Source organism: Saimiri boliviensis, chromosome 3 (assembly GCF_048565385.1).
Source record: "Saimiri boliviensis isolate mSaiBol1 chromosome 3, mSaiBol1.pri, whole genome shotgun sequence".
NCBI classification, from domain to species: Eukaryota; Metazoa; Chordata; class Mammalia; order Primates; family Cebidae; genus Saimiri; species Saimiri boliviensis.
In genome coordinates, this window is record NC_133451.1 from 168708843 (window position 1) to 168726115 (window position 17273).

Here is a 17273-nt window from a genome sequence, read left to right on the forward strand (position 1 = left end):
TGCATAGCATTTCATGGTATATATGTACCATGTTTTCTTTATCCAGTCTATCATTGATGGACATTTAGGTTGATTCCATGTCTTTGCTATTATGAGTAGTGATGCAATGAACATACCCATGGATGTATCTCTGTAATAGAATGATTTATATTCCTTTGGGTATATATCTAGTAATGGGATTGCTGGGTCAAATGGTATTTCTGCCTTTAGATATTTGAGGAATTGCCACACTGTCTTCTACAACAGTTGAACTAATTTTGACTCCCACCAACACTGTAGAAGTGTTCCTTTTTCTCCACAACCTCACCAGCATCTGGCTTTTTTTTTTCTGACTTTTTAATAATCACCATTCTGACTGCCATGAGATGGTATCTCATGTGGTTTTGATTTGCATTTGTCTAATGATCAGTGTTGTTGAGCTGTTTTTTCATCTGATTGTTGGCTGGATGTATGTCTTCGTTTGAAAAGTGTCTGTTCATGTCCTTTGCCCACTTTTTTAATGGAGTTGTCTGTTTCTGTCTTGTAAATTTGTTTAAGTTTCTTATAGATGCTGGATGTTAGACCTTTGTCAGATGGATAGATTGCAAAATTTTTCTCCTATTCTGTAGGTTGTCTATTTGCTCTGATAATAGGTTTTTTCTTTTTCTTTTTCCTTTTTTTTTTTTTTTTTTTTGCTTTCATTGCAATTGCTTTTATTATTATTTTTTTCTTTCTATCATGAAATCTTTGCCTGTGCCTATGTCCTGTATGGTATTACCTAAATTTTCTTCTAGGATTTTTATAGTTTTGTAGACTTATACATTTAAGTCTTTAATTCAACTTTGATTTTTGTATATGGTGTAAGGAAGATGTCCAGTTTTAATTTTCTGCATATGGCTAGCCAGTTTTCCCAGAACCACTTATTAAATAGGAAATCCTTTCCCCATTGCTGTTTTTGTAAGGTTTGTTAAAGAACAGATGGTTGTAGGTGTGTGGTTTTATTATTACATTCTCTCCTGTTCTATTGGTCTATGTGTCTGTTCTTGTATCAGTACCATGCACTTTTGGTTACTGTACCTTTGTAGTATGGTTTGAAGTCAGGTAGCATGATGCCTCCAGCTTTGTTCTTTTTACTTAGGATTGTCTTGGCTATTTGTGCTCTTTTTTAGTTCCATGTGAATTTTGAAATAGTGTTTTCTAATTCTGTGAAGAATGTCAATGTAATGGTAGCATAATGGGAATAGCTTTCAATCTATAAATTCCTTTGGGCAGTATGGCCATTTTCACAATATTGATGCCTCCTATCCATGAGCATGGAATATTTTTCCATCTACTTGTGTCCTCTATGATTTCCTTGAGCAGTGGTTTGTAGTTCTCCTTGAAGAGGTCTTTCACTTCCCTCATTAGCTGTATTCCTAGGTATTTTATTCTCTTTGTGGCAATTGTGAATGGGAGTTCATTCATGATTTGGGTTTCTGCCTGTCTGCTGCTGCTGCATATGAATGCTAATGATTTTTGCACATTGATTTCATATCCTGAGATTTTGCTGAAGTTGCTTATCAACTTAAAAAGCTTTTGGGCTGAGATGACGGAGTTTTCTAGATATAGGACCGTGTCATCTGCAAAGACAGTTCGACTTCCTCTCTTCATATTTGAATACATTTTATTTCTTTTTCTGGCCTGATTGCCCTGGTCAGAACTTCCAATACCATGTTGAATTGGAATGGGGAGAGAGGGCATCCTTGTCTTGTGCTGGTTTTCAAGGGGAATGTAGAAGTAGATTTTAAAAGCAGTTTCTCTTCAGAACATTTTTTTTAATACCACTTAATAAGAATCTTGAAATACCATGGCTGTAACAGCAGCAAAATGAATTATATCAAAAAGAACTATCTTGAAACATTTATTTCCAATCCAAAACAGGGTTTTAGATTGTTTTTGTCATAAATCTCCATATTCTTCTCTACCAGATGACTGTGATTGCAAAAAAGAGCTTGCCATGACATCTGACGGCAGAATCATAGTGTGCTACCACCATTCTGTGGACATTTCATATGAGCATACAAAACAAACCCTCAACCAGGTCCTGTGCAAAATAACAAAGAAACATATGCTCAAGTGCTGAAAGCTAGATTAGAAGTGAAAGGTGAACATCTTGAGAAACTCATGATAGAACAACTTGGCAAAATGTTTCTTTCCTACTAAGCACTGCTGGTATCCTCATGGACAATATCATAGATGTTGTAAGAAACTAGATCTTCCAAACAACAGATTTTTAAATTACCTTGGAGAATAAATTTGTGAGATCTACCCAGAAATAAATAAATGTCATGGTGTTTCTATTGGCTTCTAGGAAATAATTAAATTAGTTATATTTTAATCAGTTTCTACTATTTACTAGGCCCCTTTTGTCCATTCTAGTTTTTTGTTTTTGTTTTTTTTTGAGACAGGGTCTTGTTCTGTCTCCCAGGCTGGAGTGCAGTAGTGTGCGATCTCATTTCACTGCAGCCGCCACCTCCCAGGCTCAGGTGATTCTCCTGTCTCTATCTCCCGAGAAGCTGGGACTACAGGTGCACCACTACTATTTTATATATGATCCTTAATAACATTGTTTCCCCTGCAATTTCTATTTAGGAGGTGAGGAATCTTTTAAGAAGGTGGAAAGGTGCTTTATTTAAACTTATAAAATATATTTGTGTTACAGTATTTGTAAAATTGATGTGAAAAATAATTTCTTACTCAAAATCTATTGTTTGATCTAGTTCGCTTAATAAAGGAACTCTAAGTTTCAAGTGACCAGTAAAGTGTGAGGAATAGTGACTAGGGGAGAGTAAAGGAAATACTTAACAATGGTGACTCTGTTACCTAAAGGGAAAGTGGTTTGCTTTTGTCATTGATGTAAATTTCATTTGGAAAGATTAAAGGAAAAAGAAGTTGATTGAACTTCATAAACCAGAAATATTTATGAGCTTTGTTGATGATGTATCTTTGAAAAATAGCTATTTTTCTTTTAGGTTATTTCCAATATTATACAAATTTTAGGAATGTTAAAAATGTAGACAAAACAAATTCTTTAAAAATCAAAATTATATATACATATATATGTTTTTTAAATAAATGTGACCCATATTCATATATGACTTTTTGTTTTAAAATAAATTCTGATCCTGGAGTGCTATAGGACCTAGAAGAGGTCTTTTCCAAGAGGCCTGGGACCTGAGGCCAGTGAGCTATGTTGTAGAACTTTCATGAACCCTTATATTTTACATACGTAGGATTAAGGAAAAATGGATGTTAGCCAGTTTTACAATTAAGTTTGAGAGTGGAATATATATGGAAATTGGTCAGTATTCCTGCTTATTTTTTCAAGGTAAAATGGGGAAGAAAGAAAGATTATTTCAGGTTTATTATATATGGATTTGCCATTATTTTAGCTGACAGAGGAGTCACCTTCTTTCATTGGTTATAACTTTCAGGTGCCTAATTTCCTTAAGCAAGGTGGAAACACTCCAAAGCAAGGGACTTGAAGATGATTGTTTTTATTCACTATGCTCTTGTTTTGTTGTGTGAAGGAGTCAGAATCCAGATGCCATATTTTTCTTGATTCAAAACATTACAAACATGGTTTTACATGAAAAGCCGTTTTAGGCCTTTGAAAAAAGGCAGTACTGTATTATATAAATGTCAATCCGATGGGAACTCCCTTTTGATTATGTAATATGCTTCCCAAAGCAGTACAGTATACCGATCAAGGAAAGTATCCACCATGTTTATTTTTTTTTTAATTCTTACATGACATTCAAAATGTGAATGCTCACAAGAAATAAGACCATTTTAGCAAGTTTCTAAATAGGCTACTGTTTTTGTTTTTGAGACAGGGTCTCACTCTGTCACCCAGGCTGGAGTGCTGTGGTACAATCTCAGCTCTGCAACCTCCATTTCCCTGTTTTAAGGGATTCTTGTGCCTCAGCCACCTGAGTAGCTGGGATTACAGGCACTCCCCACTACACATGGCTAATTTTTTTTTTATTTTTAGTAGAGACTAGGTTTCACCATGTTGGCCAGGGTAGTCTGGAACTCCTGGCCTCACATGATCCATCTGCCTCAGCCTCCCAAAATGCTGGATTACAGGCATGAGCCACCACTCCTGACCTGTAAATAGACTATCTTAATGACAACTTTGAGTCTGGAAAATGGTGCTAATGCTAATGCCTGTCCTACGTATTAGGTCACTTCAGTGTTTCTGATTCTCTGTGTATGTTTAATACACTCATTGTTCCAACATATATCAGTTCCAAATCCAGGCTAAATATATTTATTCATTTGTTCTCATACTGCTGTAAAGGTACTACCTGAGTCTGGGTAGTTTATAAGAAAGGAGATTTAATTGACTCACAGTTCCACATGGCTAGGGAGGCCTCAGGAAACTTACAATCATGGCAGAAGGCAAAGGGAAAGGAAGTACCTTGTTCACAGAGTGGCAGGAGAGAGAGACAACAAAGGAGGAACTGGGAAACACATTTAGACCATCAGATTTTGTGAGAACTTCCTCACTATCATGAGAACAGCATAGGTGAAACCATTCCCATGATCCAATCACCTCCCACCAGGTCCCTCCCTCAATATGGGTGGGGACACAGAGCCAAATCATATTGGTAGATTTATCCCAAAGTGATTCCAGTGTCATCTCTAATCTAACTTAGTTCTAAATGCCTTTGCTTTTTTACTGTGTGATCTTAATAATTTTTCAATTTTTTTTAGCAAAAATAGCTTCCATTTATTTAGCACTTACCAAGTATTGGGTAATGTGTTTTATAATGTATTATTTTAAATATAGATACTTATGTTATTGCCATAATTATTGCCATAATTCAGATATGTTTATTTCACAAATAGATACTGTTCTTTAGAATGGACCAGGCATATAGGATACAGCATTTAATAAAAGTGATCTCACATATCTGGAATCTAAACAAGTTGAACTCAGAGAAGTAAAGAGTAGAATGATAGTTACCTGGTGCAGGGTTGGAGGCAGCAGTTGGGAAGATACTGATCAAAAGATTCAAAATTTCAGTTACATAGGCAGATGAAGTCCAAAAAATCTATTGTTAATAGATTTTATTGGTAACTATAGTTAATAACAACATTGTATTTTGAAAATCATGATGAGAGATTTTCAGTGTTCTTACCACACACAAAAAAAATGATCACTATGTTAGCTCAATTGAGCTATTCCAACAATGTATAAATATTTCAAAGCTTCACGTTTTACATGATTCACATGTAATTTTCTGTTTGTCAATTAAATAAATCAATAAGGCAAAGTCTCTGCCATCAGAGAGCATTCTATCTGGTGAAGGAATTAAACCATAAAGAAATATATATATATGTGTGTGTGTGTGTGTGTGTGTGTGTGTGTGTGTGTGTGTGGTAGCCACTGGAAGGCTCCTTTTAGACCACCAGCAACATAATTGGCCAGGGGCCCCAGTTCTACTGTATTCTGAACTCCACAGTGCATTGGTGCAGAGGCTGCCTTCACAGGCTGCTCTCAACTAATGACAAGGACAGTGCCACTAAGGTACACTGTTTCTGGGAAACGCAGGACCCCTCTGAGGATGGGTCACTTTAGCTCAGGATCCCCCAACAGCCTTGCTGAATCTTCCTGAGATTGCATGATGGTCTAGAACACTTACACCCATTTCCATTTTAGGCCTGCAGGCTGTCCCATACTTTTTTTTTTCATGTTTGTGGGTACATATATATATACACACCCAATATATATACATACATATCCCAGACATTCTTGACTCCCTCCCCATTTTCTCTCACACATGCATTTCTCCTAGTAAAATTCTTGCATATTTAATCCCATCTTCACATCTGCTTCTCAGAGGATCTGAACTAACACATTATGTTAGGGAGTAATAATTGCTGTAAAGAAAAATGAAAGCCCCAATAAGGGATTAGAAGTGTGCTCTTTTAAATAAGGGTGATCAGGAAAGGTCTTAGGAGGAGGTGATGTTTGAGCCATATAAATACTTGGAGAAAACTGTGATTTACAGAGTAAAGTAAATTACTTGAGATTATTCGTTGATTTGTGATAAATCAGTATATAAATTTGTTACTTCGAAGCTGGAACCTTTAAATAAAATTGCTTTTATATATTATTTGTGAGTGATGATAAATTTAATGAGTGTATCTATTTAGATAACAATCCATATCAAACAATTGTGTCTATGTAGACCAAAATTACTTCAAAAAGGATGAATAAAATGCTTCAGAAACCTTAAAATAATGCAGTTATCTGTTGTACAGCCTGAACTGTATTTCCTTCCAGGCTACTTCACTCTGGCCTTCCTTTCCCTCCATCCCACCCCTTCTTATATATTTATTTTGTTAGTGATACAGCTTCTTTCATAAGCATTTTTAAAATAGACAATGACATTTACTTTATCTTTTTTCCTTCTAACTTTCCAGTCCTGTTTCCTGAAACATCTCCACTGCCTGAGTTGTCATTAAAATATTTTTCAAAATATTACACAATGCAGGCTGGGCTTGATGGTACATGCCTGTAATCTCAAGGAAGCCTAGCTGGGAGGATCACTTGACTAGGCTGTGCAACATAGCAAGACCCTATCTTTTCAAAAAAATTTAAAAGTTAGCCAGGTGCCATAGTCCCAACTACTCAAAAGGCTGAGACAGAAGGGTCACTTGAGCCTGGGAGTTTGAGCCTGCAGTGGTAAGCTGTAATTGGGCCAGTGTACTGCATTCCAGCCTAGGTGACAGAATGAGACTCTCTTAAAAAAAAAACTGCACAATGCAAAATAACAAGCACATTCTTATTTTGATCTGAACTATAAGATCTTTCAAATAGCTTTTTTTCTCTCTTTGCTTGTATGTACCAAATATTCCCAAACTGAAATCACATTACATTGAGAAGTCAGGGGAAATTTATATCCTAGGTTGCAATCTAGTTTCTCCATTTAAGAAATTCAAAAAGGAACCTCTACTTGTATTTAATAACATTTTAGTTTAAGCTATTAAAATTCTTACGTACTTTTGCTTCCTTTTTTCTTAGTTCTGAAAAGTTTAACTTGTAAAAAGCATTGTAATTTTTAAAAAATTCTTTTATATATTTGCAGTGTGCTTGGATCAGTGAGTTTGAAATGGATTCCCTTTGCTTGTCTTTTGATAAATGCAGGGTACCTTTCTGCCTTTCATAGAAAGTAAACTGACCTTCTTCCTACAGAATAGTGTGGAGGGCAAAATTCTTCTTCATAAAAAAAGGGACACCAAAGTAATACTTTTCTAAGCTTAATAAAAGACAGTTGTGACTGAAAAACTACAATAATGTCATGTAAGTTTTATCTTGCATAAGCAGCAGAGTGAGGAAATTCCAGAATTAATAAGTATGCTGGTACAGCTGTGCCCTTAGTTGAAAAGTTCAGGGTGTTCTTTTCATACTCACGACTGGATATTTTGCTCCATATTAGCCTTTCCAAGATTAATTGGCTCCCTCTGTTTCCAAGCTGCTAAAATATTTATAAATGTGTCTATTTTAGAGGATGTAAAATTTAAAGTAGATACAATAAATGGTCATTTTGACTAAAAATTATTGTCTATATTTGACTTGATTTTGTAATAACCAATAATGAGTTATTTTAAATTGTCAAGTCCTCTTAAATATTGAGTTATGAGATGGAAAATAAAACATTTGAGAAATGATGAAAGGACGTGGAGAGTTAAAAGCCAAAGATAGTCTCTCTAACCATAGCTTTAGTTATTAATGTAGTGCTCGTTATCCAGGGGGCAGTTGGCAAGTTGATCATCAGTCCTGCCAATGATATAAGAAGAAATTGGCTTAAAATAGAAAATATAATTTCATGACCTAGAAATCTATTGAACAGTATAATGAAACTTGAGAGAGTTTACTCCAAAGTTTCAAAAGGTAGAAAATGTTTTCATTTGAAGGAGTGGTTTTGGTATGTTACTAATTAGATGATTTCTTTCAGCCTTATGTCATGCATTTCTTAACTCCTTCTCTTGCTTTCCCACTCTTTCGTCTTAGAAAAGGAAGATTAGTCGATCAAATGGGTGTATAATACTGAGCAGAAATAAGCAGGTTTAATCAGAGTGCACTTTTGTGTTAATTTCGAAATTAAACATGCATACTCCTGTTTCATTTGCTTTCAACATAGTCTGAAAGTTCAGTTTTTACGAATGCCTATATAACTTTGGATAGTGACTCTAAAATTACTCAGTGTATAGATGTATTTGCTCAAAATTAAGGTAATAGAGAACTTTTATTGTGTTGTCTAAATAAAATATTTTAAGGCTGAACTTCATTCTGAGAGAAAAGTTGTGAATCATATGTTCTTAGAGAACCACTTTAGAACCAGACTCATCATGTTCTTCAAGTTATGAGCTAGGCTTATTTCAAGTCACATTAGTTCTTGGAGGCTCAGTATTTTTAATATAAGATTGAGATTATTTGTAATGCCATCCTTACAGAATAATTATGAAAATCCAATATTAAATATATTGAGTTACCTTTATAAGGAAATGACTGGAGGGTCTGATATTTAGTACTCCAGCAACAAATTTTCATTGTTTTACCTTTTTAAAAATATTTTTCTCTTTTTTTCCAGGCCTCATGTATACAAAAGCAGGTGGAAAAAATGCCACAGTCTTTCTGTTGTTCTAAACAGACTATAATATTTCTTTTGGCTTTGAAAGATTTAGCTGTTTTTCAGGTTAATGGAAATCCCATTCAAAATTCCTTTTGAATTCTGAATTGTGTAACAACCAGAGTGAAATGTTGTCCTTTCTAAAAGTGTCAACTGAGATAGAATTAATCGACACTTCCAAGAAAGAAAGAAATAGTGACAGAGGGTTATTTTTTCTTTTTCTACCTAAACTTAAAAAAAATAGGTATCACTTAGGATTTTCCTTTTTAAATTATCTTTTATGACACTGGGGAGTACTGTTCTGTATCTAACATATTTAATTGCTGGCCTCTACTTTCAGTGGTTGACAGAATAGGAACAATGATCATATAGTTTATATTTGGAAATGATCGAAATAATGCAATAAGATTTCAATTTCCTTAAAAGCAATGACTCATTTCATGATGTTAACAAAGAACTAAACCATTTCATCAAAATTCCTAATGAATATGCCTAATTTTTATTTTTTAAAGATTAAAATGAACAAAAAAAGGTAGCCTCATTGATAATTTATCACAGATGCCAACATATTGTTTTAATACAATTAAACACCAAAACTTATAAATAAAATTAAGATATCTTAAGACATATTTAAAAATATACAAATTCTCTACAATACTATTTATAAATACAATATTGTGTCATTGTTACTTTCTAGGGGTTATATTTTCATAAGCAAATTTTTAAAATTTTTCTACTTACAAGTCTAGACGATGATTAAAACAATCACCAATTTCCACACTACATAGATTCTTTTGTAAATATGTACTATTGGGATTTCGTATTTTCATTACTATACACTGTTCTTCTTCTCACCTAAACTTTATCTAATAGACAGTTTTCTATTGATGAGACATTTCTTCTCTGCTATAAACATCAATCACAGAACTCTTAATTGAATTGAAATGAGAGGAATTGATATTGATTTCTATGTTACATGTCATATAATTCCTCAGTCATATTTTAAGATACATCTATAACTTTCTATTAGTTTAGTTTGAGTCTTCTATGTCAGTATATTACATATATTATGATAGATGTGTGCTACATTGCTTTCAGATATTTTCATGCCTTTTGTTTCTGTCTGTGTCTTATAGCATGTACTCCCCAGTTACTTGAGGATTTTAACAGAATTTAAAGATTTAGCAAAGAAAGCTGCCAATTCAAATTACTTACTCTTTCCCTGTCTCACATACATGTATACATTTATGTGTATATTCGTTTGTACCTTATTTGTTCTTGCTCTTCTGAAAACCCACACATAAAGTTGAACATAATGCACAGCATTGGGATTTGTGAAACCTGAATTCTGGGCACACTTTGGTCATTAAAACTATAGTACTATGACATCCCTTGAGTCATTGTCTCTCAGTCTCTGTGGGAATTCATTCAGGGTGGTGGCAAAAATATTAAAAGAAAAATATGGGAGATAGCTTTAAGGAATAGTCACAAACCTTCTTGGAAGGCCAAGAGGTTTTTGCATAGTGTCAGTAGAAATTTGAGCTGAAGGTAGCCTAAATCCTCTTTACATTTAGATAAAAAGAAAACCAAATAACTGAAATATGTAGAGAAGTTTGTCTGAATAACTTGTTCATTCGTGTAGTCTTAAAACTAACATTTGAGGTGGATGGCCCTCTTGTCGGGAGGTCGACCAAGGAGATTACCCTCTAATAGTGTTTGCTTTAGGCCTCAGAACTTGGCCTTTAATTTTCCTCCACAAGTGTGTTAGCTTAGAGCCTCTGTTATTAAATTCATACTGAATAAATGCAGAAAGGCCAACTAGTCAAGGTCATGTAGCTGCAATCTCTCTCTGTGAGTGGCTCACGACCCCCTACCTGAACTTGCTCATTGGAAATTTGTGTCTAAGTACATTTATTCATCTGTCATGTAGCTAAGGTCTGTAGGATAGACCCTGGCAAGTCTCCTGGACTTAATACTAACTGAATATAATGACTGAATTGAACTTTGGAGAAAATCATCCAGAATAATTACCTAATGATTCAAAACATATTGAAAAGTGCAAAGCACTTTAGAATTCTAAGAGTGATTAATGGAAAGACTTCATCAAGACATATTATTTTCTCATGGTCACCAGAAAGGACACAACTAACCCTGTACATCATCTTCCATAGCTTTCATCCCTTAGATGAAACTCTGAATAAGTCTACATATCTCACACTGTATTTTGATTCTAGATTCCACTTGAAAAACTTACTCTGTAATAAATCATTTAAAATGGGAAAAAGGTGAAACTGTTGTCAATTACTTTTCTATCTAAACTTTTGCAATAAAATGTCTAGATTCTTTGAACCAGGTGACAACAAAATTATGAATGAAGACAAGTGAGTTATAAGTCTTTTAAAGTAAGATTTCTAATTGTTTATTAATATTTGATCTAAGATTGAAATTGAATGTCATAAAAGGAGAATCACTAAATTGCTATTCTTGCTACTAATGAAAAATGCAAGTGACTTTGCCAGTAATTAGAATAATAAAACAGAAACTTTTATGTTCAGAGTTTTATGTGGCACATACAACTTTCTTTTCATAGGTCTTCTGATTCTGGTATGGTGGTGTCATCTGTAGGTTCAGTCGTTATTACTATAGGAATATTCTCAGATATCCACCCCTTAGGAGTCCTATTAAAGGACCGTCTCCCAGAAAGGGGATTGGCGAAGGACATAAACCTGGGGTCTGTTAGCAATAGTAGCTCAAAATCTGGAACTTTAAATTTAACCATTTTTGATGCTTTTTCAAAACCTCCAAATGGGGTGGCAACTCTGTGGGAAATAAAAAAAGAAAACAGATATTAATATTCAAATTTATTTGTCAAAATAGAAAACCATTTCATGATTTTATAGGCAAGATTTCATGAATGTGTTTAATTCATGGTTTTATGGGCTTCCTGAGAGTCTATGTATGATTGTCATTTTCTGACCTCTGAGGCAAGCATTTCTGCTTTAAAGACCATGCTTTTATAAAAAGTCAAATATTGATAACAAATACATGTGAAGTTCCTTTGTATATACTCTTAGTTTTGGACTAAACTAATCTATTCCCTGTATACTGAGCTCGTTACAGACATGTCTTGTCTCTGTACTTTTACCAACAATATTTCCCCTATTCAAGATATTTCTAGGCCAGGTGTGGCGGCTCATGCCTGTAATCAGCACTTTGGGAGGCCAAGGCAGGAGGATCATCTGAGGTCAGGAGTTTGAGACCAGCCTGGCCAACATTTTAAAATCCTGTCTCTACTAAAAATACAAAAATTAGTCAGGCATGGTGGCAGGCGTGTGTAATTCCAGCTACTCAGGAGGCTGAGGCAGAATTACTTGAACCCTCGAGGCAGAGGTTGCAGTGAGCCAAGATCACACCACTGGACTCCAGTCTGGGCAACAGCATGAAACTCCATCTCAAACAAAACAAAACAAAACAAAACAAAACAAAACAAAACAAAAACAAAAACAAGGTATTTCTTGCTGGGTGCAGTGGCTCACATCTGTAATCCCAAATACCTGGGATGATGAAGCAAAAGGATCATTTGAGCCTAGGAGTTTGAGACCAGCCTGGGTGACATAGCAAGACCTCATCTCAGAAAGAAAGAAAGAAATGAGAAGGGAAAGGAAAGGAAAGGAAATGAGAAAGGAAAGAAAAAGAGAAGGGAAGAAAAGGAGAAGAGAGAGGAGAGGAGGGGTGAGGGGAGGGGAGGGGAGATGAGGAGAAAGAGGAAAAGAGGGGAAAGGAGAAGAAGGAAGAAAGGAAGAAAGGAGGAAAGGAAAGGAAAATTAAAAAGAGGACATTGTCTCCCTGCCTTCTTCACTTGTGTGTGTCCTACAGCCTTACAGTTCTAACTTCCTTCAAACTATCTCAGCCCACACTTCTTAGCCACAGTCCTGTAGCATCAATTGTTCTATGTCAGTCATTTTCTACTAATGAAATGGTACTATGTATTGTGAGCTTCTCCTATTAAGAATATAATCTGGTTTGGGTTATCTGTGAATTATGAACTCTTTTAGGGCAAGAAGTATGTCTGTTGCATCTTTCTATCTCTACCTGAAGAACTTTAGCATTCTTCCATTTGTCTTCTGAATAAAGCCCAGCTGCTTTATGTTGGCATTCAGGAGCCCACATAAGTTTTTAACTTTGTTTGATTTAAGCATTTTATTATTCATTCAGTACCAGACACAGTTCTAAGTGAGCAGTATAATCAAAGCCTCAGCTCTTACATTCTAGTGAAGGAGATAGACCCTATACATAACCATATACAAAAACATCTAATAGTGATAACAGCTATGCATAGAGTTAAAATAAAAATAGTGTTGTAATATTAAATAGTTGATTGACTAGAAAGTTACTTCAGGTTGAATCACCAGGGAAGACTTCTCTGAAGAGGTGACATTTAAACAGCCATCTGAAGGTCAGAAGTTAGATGTGAACAGTACACCAGCACTTGCAGTAGGCAGAATAGCTAATGCCAAGGACCCTACAGCAGAAATAATGTTGGCACATTCAAGGAAAGAAAGTTTACATCCCTAGACTAGAGGGTGAGGCTGGGAAGAGGGAAGTGGGGACAGAGAGGCAAAGTTGTGTGGGAATTTTTCCAAGCAAGGAATATGGATTTCCTTTTAAGTGTGAAGAGGAACCATTGTAGGGTGGTAAGCAGGAGAGTCTATAACCTAATTAAATTTTTTAAGTTGATTCTTGCTGCAATTGCTATGTGAACAGATTCTAAGACAACAGTAGAAGGAGGAAACCTATTGCAGGAACTCAAGCAAGAAATGATGACTTGTATTTCAGATGTTTTATGTAAAGACGGAAAGAAGTGGGTGGGTTCAGGATTTGCTTTACAGGTAGAGCCAATAGGATTTGCTGATAAATTGTATTAAAACTATGAGGAAAATAGATAAATCAAGGAAAACTCTTGCATTTAGAGTTTTAGCAACTGACTGGTGGAAGACAGAAAAGAACAGGTTTGGTCTGTGGGTAGAAAACATGATTTAGACATCCCAGTGGAGCGGTCAATCATGTAGGTTTTGCCCTATTCACTTTCACACACCCTTTAACTGCTTGCTCTTTGCATTTATGCTGTCCTACCTTACTGCCTTTACTCATACTCTTTTTTTTCTCTTTTTCTCTGCTTGGAGTACTGTGATATTTACAACTATGCTTTTAAATCCCCTTTAAGCCCTAATTTACATTTAACTTTCTTGAAGCTTTCTCAATTTCTCACAGCCAGAAGTAAGCTTTCCATCCTGAAATTTCTATGACTTCTATTTTCACCTCCCGATTACCCTATTTTGTATCTTTCATTATATTCATTGGTATGTCTGCCTTGTTTCTTATCAGACTGTACTCTGTACTCTAAGAAGATTGGAACTTTCTTTGATGTATCTTTGTAATTCATTACAATATACTTGTATAATGCATTGTACCATAGGTCCTGGCATGACTATATAAACTCACTAATATTGTGAAGATTATTTTAAAACCTCAAAGAGATCTTACTTTCTTTGTAGCTCAGTCACTCTGCTATCTTTCTTGAATGGCTTAATTTCTGTGTTCTTTTATTAAAGAATTAATAAAGCAATGAATATGTACCATCTGCTACAAATTCGATTCCATTACTTTTGTTTCAATTAATTTTTTCCCTTCCCAAATAGATTTTAGTCTGTAAAAAGGAAAGTCATATTCTATATCTTTTGTATATTCCCATTGCATCTGTTACAGTGAGGGTACCCAACCCTTAGGCCACAGACCAATCATACATGGTCTGTTAGGAACCAGGCCACCAGCAGGAGGTGAGTAGTAGCTGAGCAAGCATTTCCACCTGAGCTCTACCTCCTGCCAGAGCAGCAGCGGCATTAGATTCTCATAGGAGCACAAACCCTATTGTGAACTTTGCGTATGAGGAATCTAGGCTGCAGGCTCTTTATAAGAACCTAACGCCTGATGATGTGAAACCAGTTCCCCCTGCCCCGCTACCTCTACACCCCTTCCCCCATTCTCAGAAATAATGTCCACAAAACTGGTCCCTGGTGCCAAAAAGGTTGGGGACTGTTGTATTACAGTGTCATGCAACTTCCTTATTAAAAGTTGCCTTTTTGTGACTGATGATTACTCTGTCCTTCCTAAGGTACCATAATCTAGGTTGGGGATGCAGAAGGAGACTTACTTCACTAGAAAGAGCTACGTAAGAAGCACTCAGACTGCTGGAAGTAGAGTAAAGCCAAGAGTACTAAAGCATCAGGCATTACATCCTTTATCCAACCAATTTGGTAGGAACTAAATATGTTTGTTGCTGACAATAGGTATCATAGCCTGTGAAAACTGCAGGTGAACTGTGTTTGTCATATTTTGTTTCAAAATTATTTTGGTGGCATGAGAAATCTGTTGCTTTTAACTTGCAGTATAACTTGACACTTTTCTAAAAAATTTTTATGATGCACAGTGGAAAAAATAATTCCGAAAAGTTTCTGAAAACTGTATTAGGATAGGTCAGAAACTTAAATTGGAAATTTTGTATGTTGATTTGAAATTTTACTATCACACTTCTAAAACAATAAAATCTTGTTTTAAAATATTTGTTGGATATTCTGTTCTTCCGTGTACTTTTTGAACTCTGTAAAATTTACAATTTTATAATAATAATACATCCCTAAAATTCAGTTTGTATAAATCAAATTCCAAATTTGCTAAATTTATGGTTCTTTTTTTAATGTATGTAACATGTAGATGTTCATTCTTTTCTGTATGTATTAAATGCTGGGCTCTTGCCTGCAGAATGTTTAATACATATATACTCCTCAAGAGAGCCTCCAAATTCCCCCCTTCAGTACTCTGCCATAGTTTTTCTAATAAGTTGATATACCACCATCACATATATCTTATCCATCTAAGAAAACCGAATAGTTATTATGAATAACCACTATTTTCCAGGAACATGCTGGAAGCAAGTAAGTGGAAATGAAAGTCATGGTTTTTACTCTCAAAGAACTTGCAATCTATTGAGAAGAAAGTAAAATTTTACATTATTTTTTATTAAAAAAAAAAGGCATACTAAATTATGTACAAGAACTCTCCCAGACTGCACAGGGAGCAGACAATATGATGAAAAATAGAGTCCAGATGAGGATATTCAAGTTTCCAGTGGAGGAAAACAGAGCATTATGAACACAATCATGAACCAAAGATAGAAAGCAACTCTCCTGAGTTGAAGGAAGAAGAGATTATAGAGGAAAAGGTACTAGACAAGTACTAGACAAAGTTAAAAAGAAAAAAAAAACCAACATGGTGAAACCTCGTCCCTACTAAAAACACAAAAAAAGTTAGCTGGGCGTGGTGGCGCATGCCTGCAGTCCCAGCTACTCGGGAGACTGCAGCAGAATTGCCTGAACCCGGGAGACGGAGGTTGCAGTGAGCCGAGATTGCGCCACTGCACTGCAGCCTGATACCTGGTGACGGAACAAGACTCTTGTCTCAAAAAAAAAAAAAAAAAAAAAGATGCTACTTGGACATTCCTTGTCAGAATTTTAATTTTTTTTTAATATAATGAGCCATGCATGGAGGGAAGTGGGAAGGAATTTATGAAAGAAATGAAAATGAGGCTGTCCATAATCTTTTTCAAAACTTACATATCAATGAAGATTGTATTAAATAGGTGTTGTGGCCAAGTAGTTATTCATGTACCAAGGTAAAAAACATATATGTATTATAGATAGTCATAGACTCGGACTGGTATTCCCTTCCTAAGAGAACTGCTTGAAGGCATACTCCAGATAAATGATGAATAAATAACTCAAATAGCATAATATAAAAAGTACTGGCAATGAGAATGAAAGTCACTTTAAAAATGTGATCATAGGTCGGGCACAGTGGCTCATGCCTGTAATCCCGGCACTTTGGGAGGCCCAGGTGGGTGTATCACCTGAGGTCAGGAGTTCGAAACCAGCCTGCCAACATGGTGAAAACCCGTGTCTACTAAAAAATACAAAAATTAGCTGGGCATGGTGGCATGTGCCTGTAATTCCAGCTACTCAGGAGGCTGAGGCAGGAGAATCGCTTGAACGCAGGAAGTGGAGGTTGCAGTGAACTGAGATTGCCCCACTGCACTTTAGCCTGGGTGACAGGAGTGAGACTCCATCATAAAAAAAGAAATATATGATTATGAGAATTAAATATGAAAGCAAGTTGCTATTCTTGGAAAAGAATGTTTATCTTGTTTAAAATATTTATATGACAGAAAGGCAAATAGTGGTATGCAGATTAAATTAACAAGTATTAGATGGCAGGCAGGAGATGAGAGTGGAGTAAAGAGGGCATATTTCTCATCCTTCCATGAATAGGTGGGAATCAGAAGTTATTGCTTTGTTCTTGAATTTAATTATTAAAGATATCATTCATATATACAGTTGACTAAGCTAACAACAATGATGGGTAGAAGTTAAAACAGGATTTCTTCCCTCCAGATCACCACAGGTGATAAAAATAAACAAGATAGAATTTATAGCTCATTGGCCAAAAAAAAAAAAAAATGAAATAGAACAGTCTAAGAAATGGGATTCCGGAGTCAGA

At 35.4% G+C, this 17273-nt stretch overlaps 1 protein-coding gene and 1 pseudogene across 2 annotated transcripts in view; one reads left to right on the forward strand and one right to left on the reverse strand.

The window, feature by feature from the left end:
- Window positions 1-1825: 1825 nt before the first annotated feature.
- Window positions 1826-9090, forward strand: LOC101046120 (large ribosomal subunit protein mL42 pseudogene; annotated as a pseudogene).
- A 1968-nt stretch (window positions 9091-11058) lies between these two features.
- Window positions 11059-17273, reverse strand: part of MYOZ2 (myozenin 2) — a 48817-nt gene continuing 42602 nt past the window's right edge. The window contains exon 6 of one of the 2 annotated variants that reach the window (XM_010340350.3): window positions 11059-11482. In XM_010340350.3, the coding sequence (XP_010338652.1) occupies window positions 11248-11482 (235 nt within the window). In that variant the 3' untranslated portion in view covers window positions 11059-11247. The remainder of the gene's footprint in view (window positions 11483-17273) is intronic. The other variant, XM_074396960.1, reaches the window with a different exon arrangement.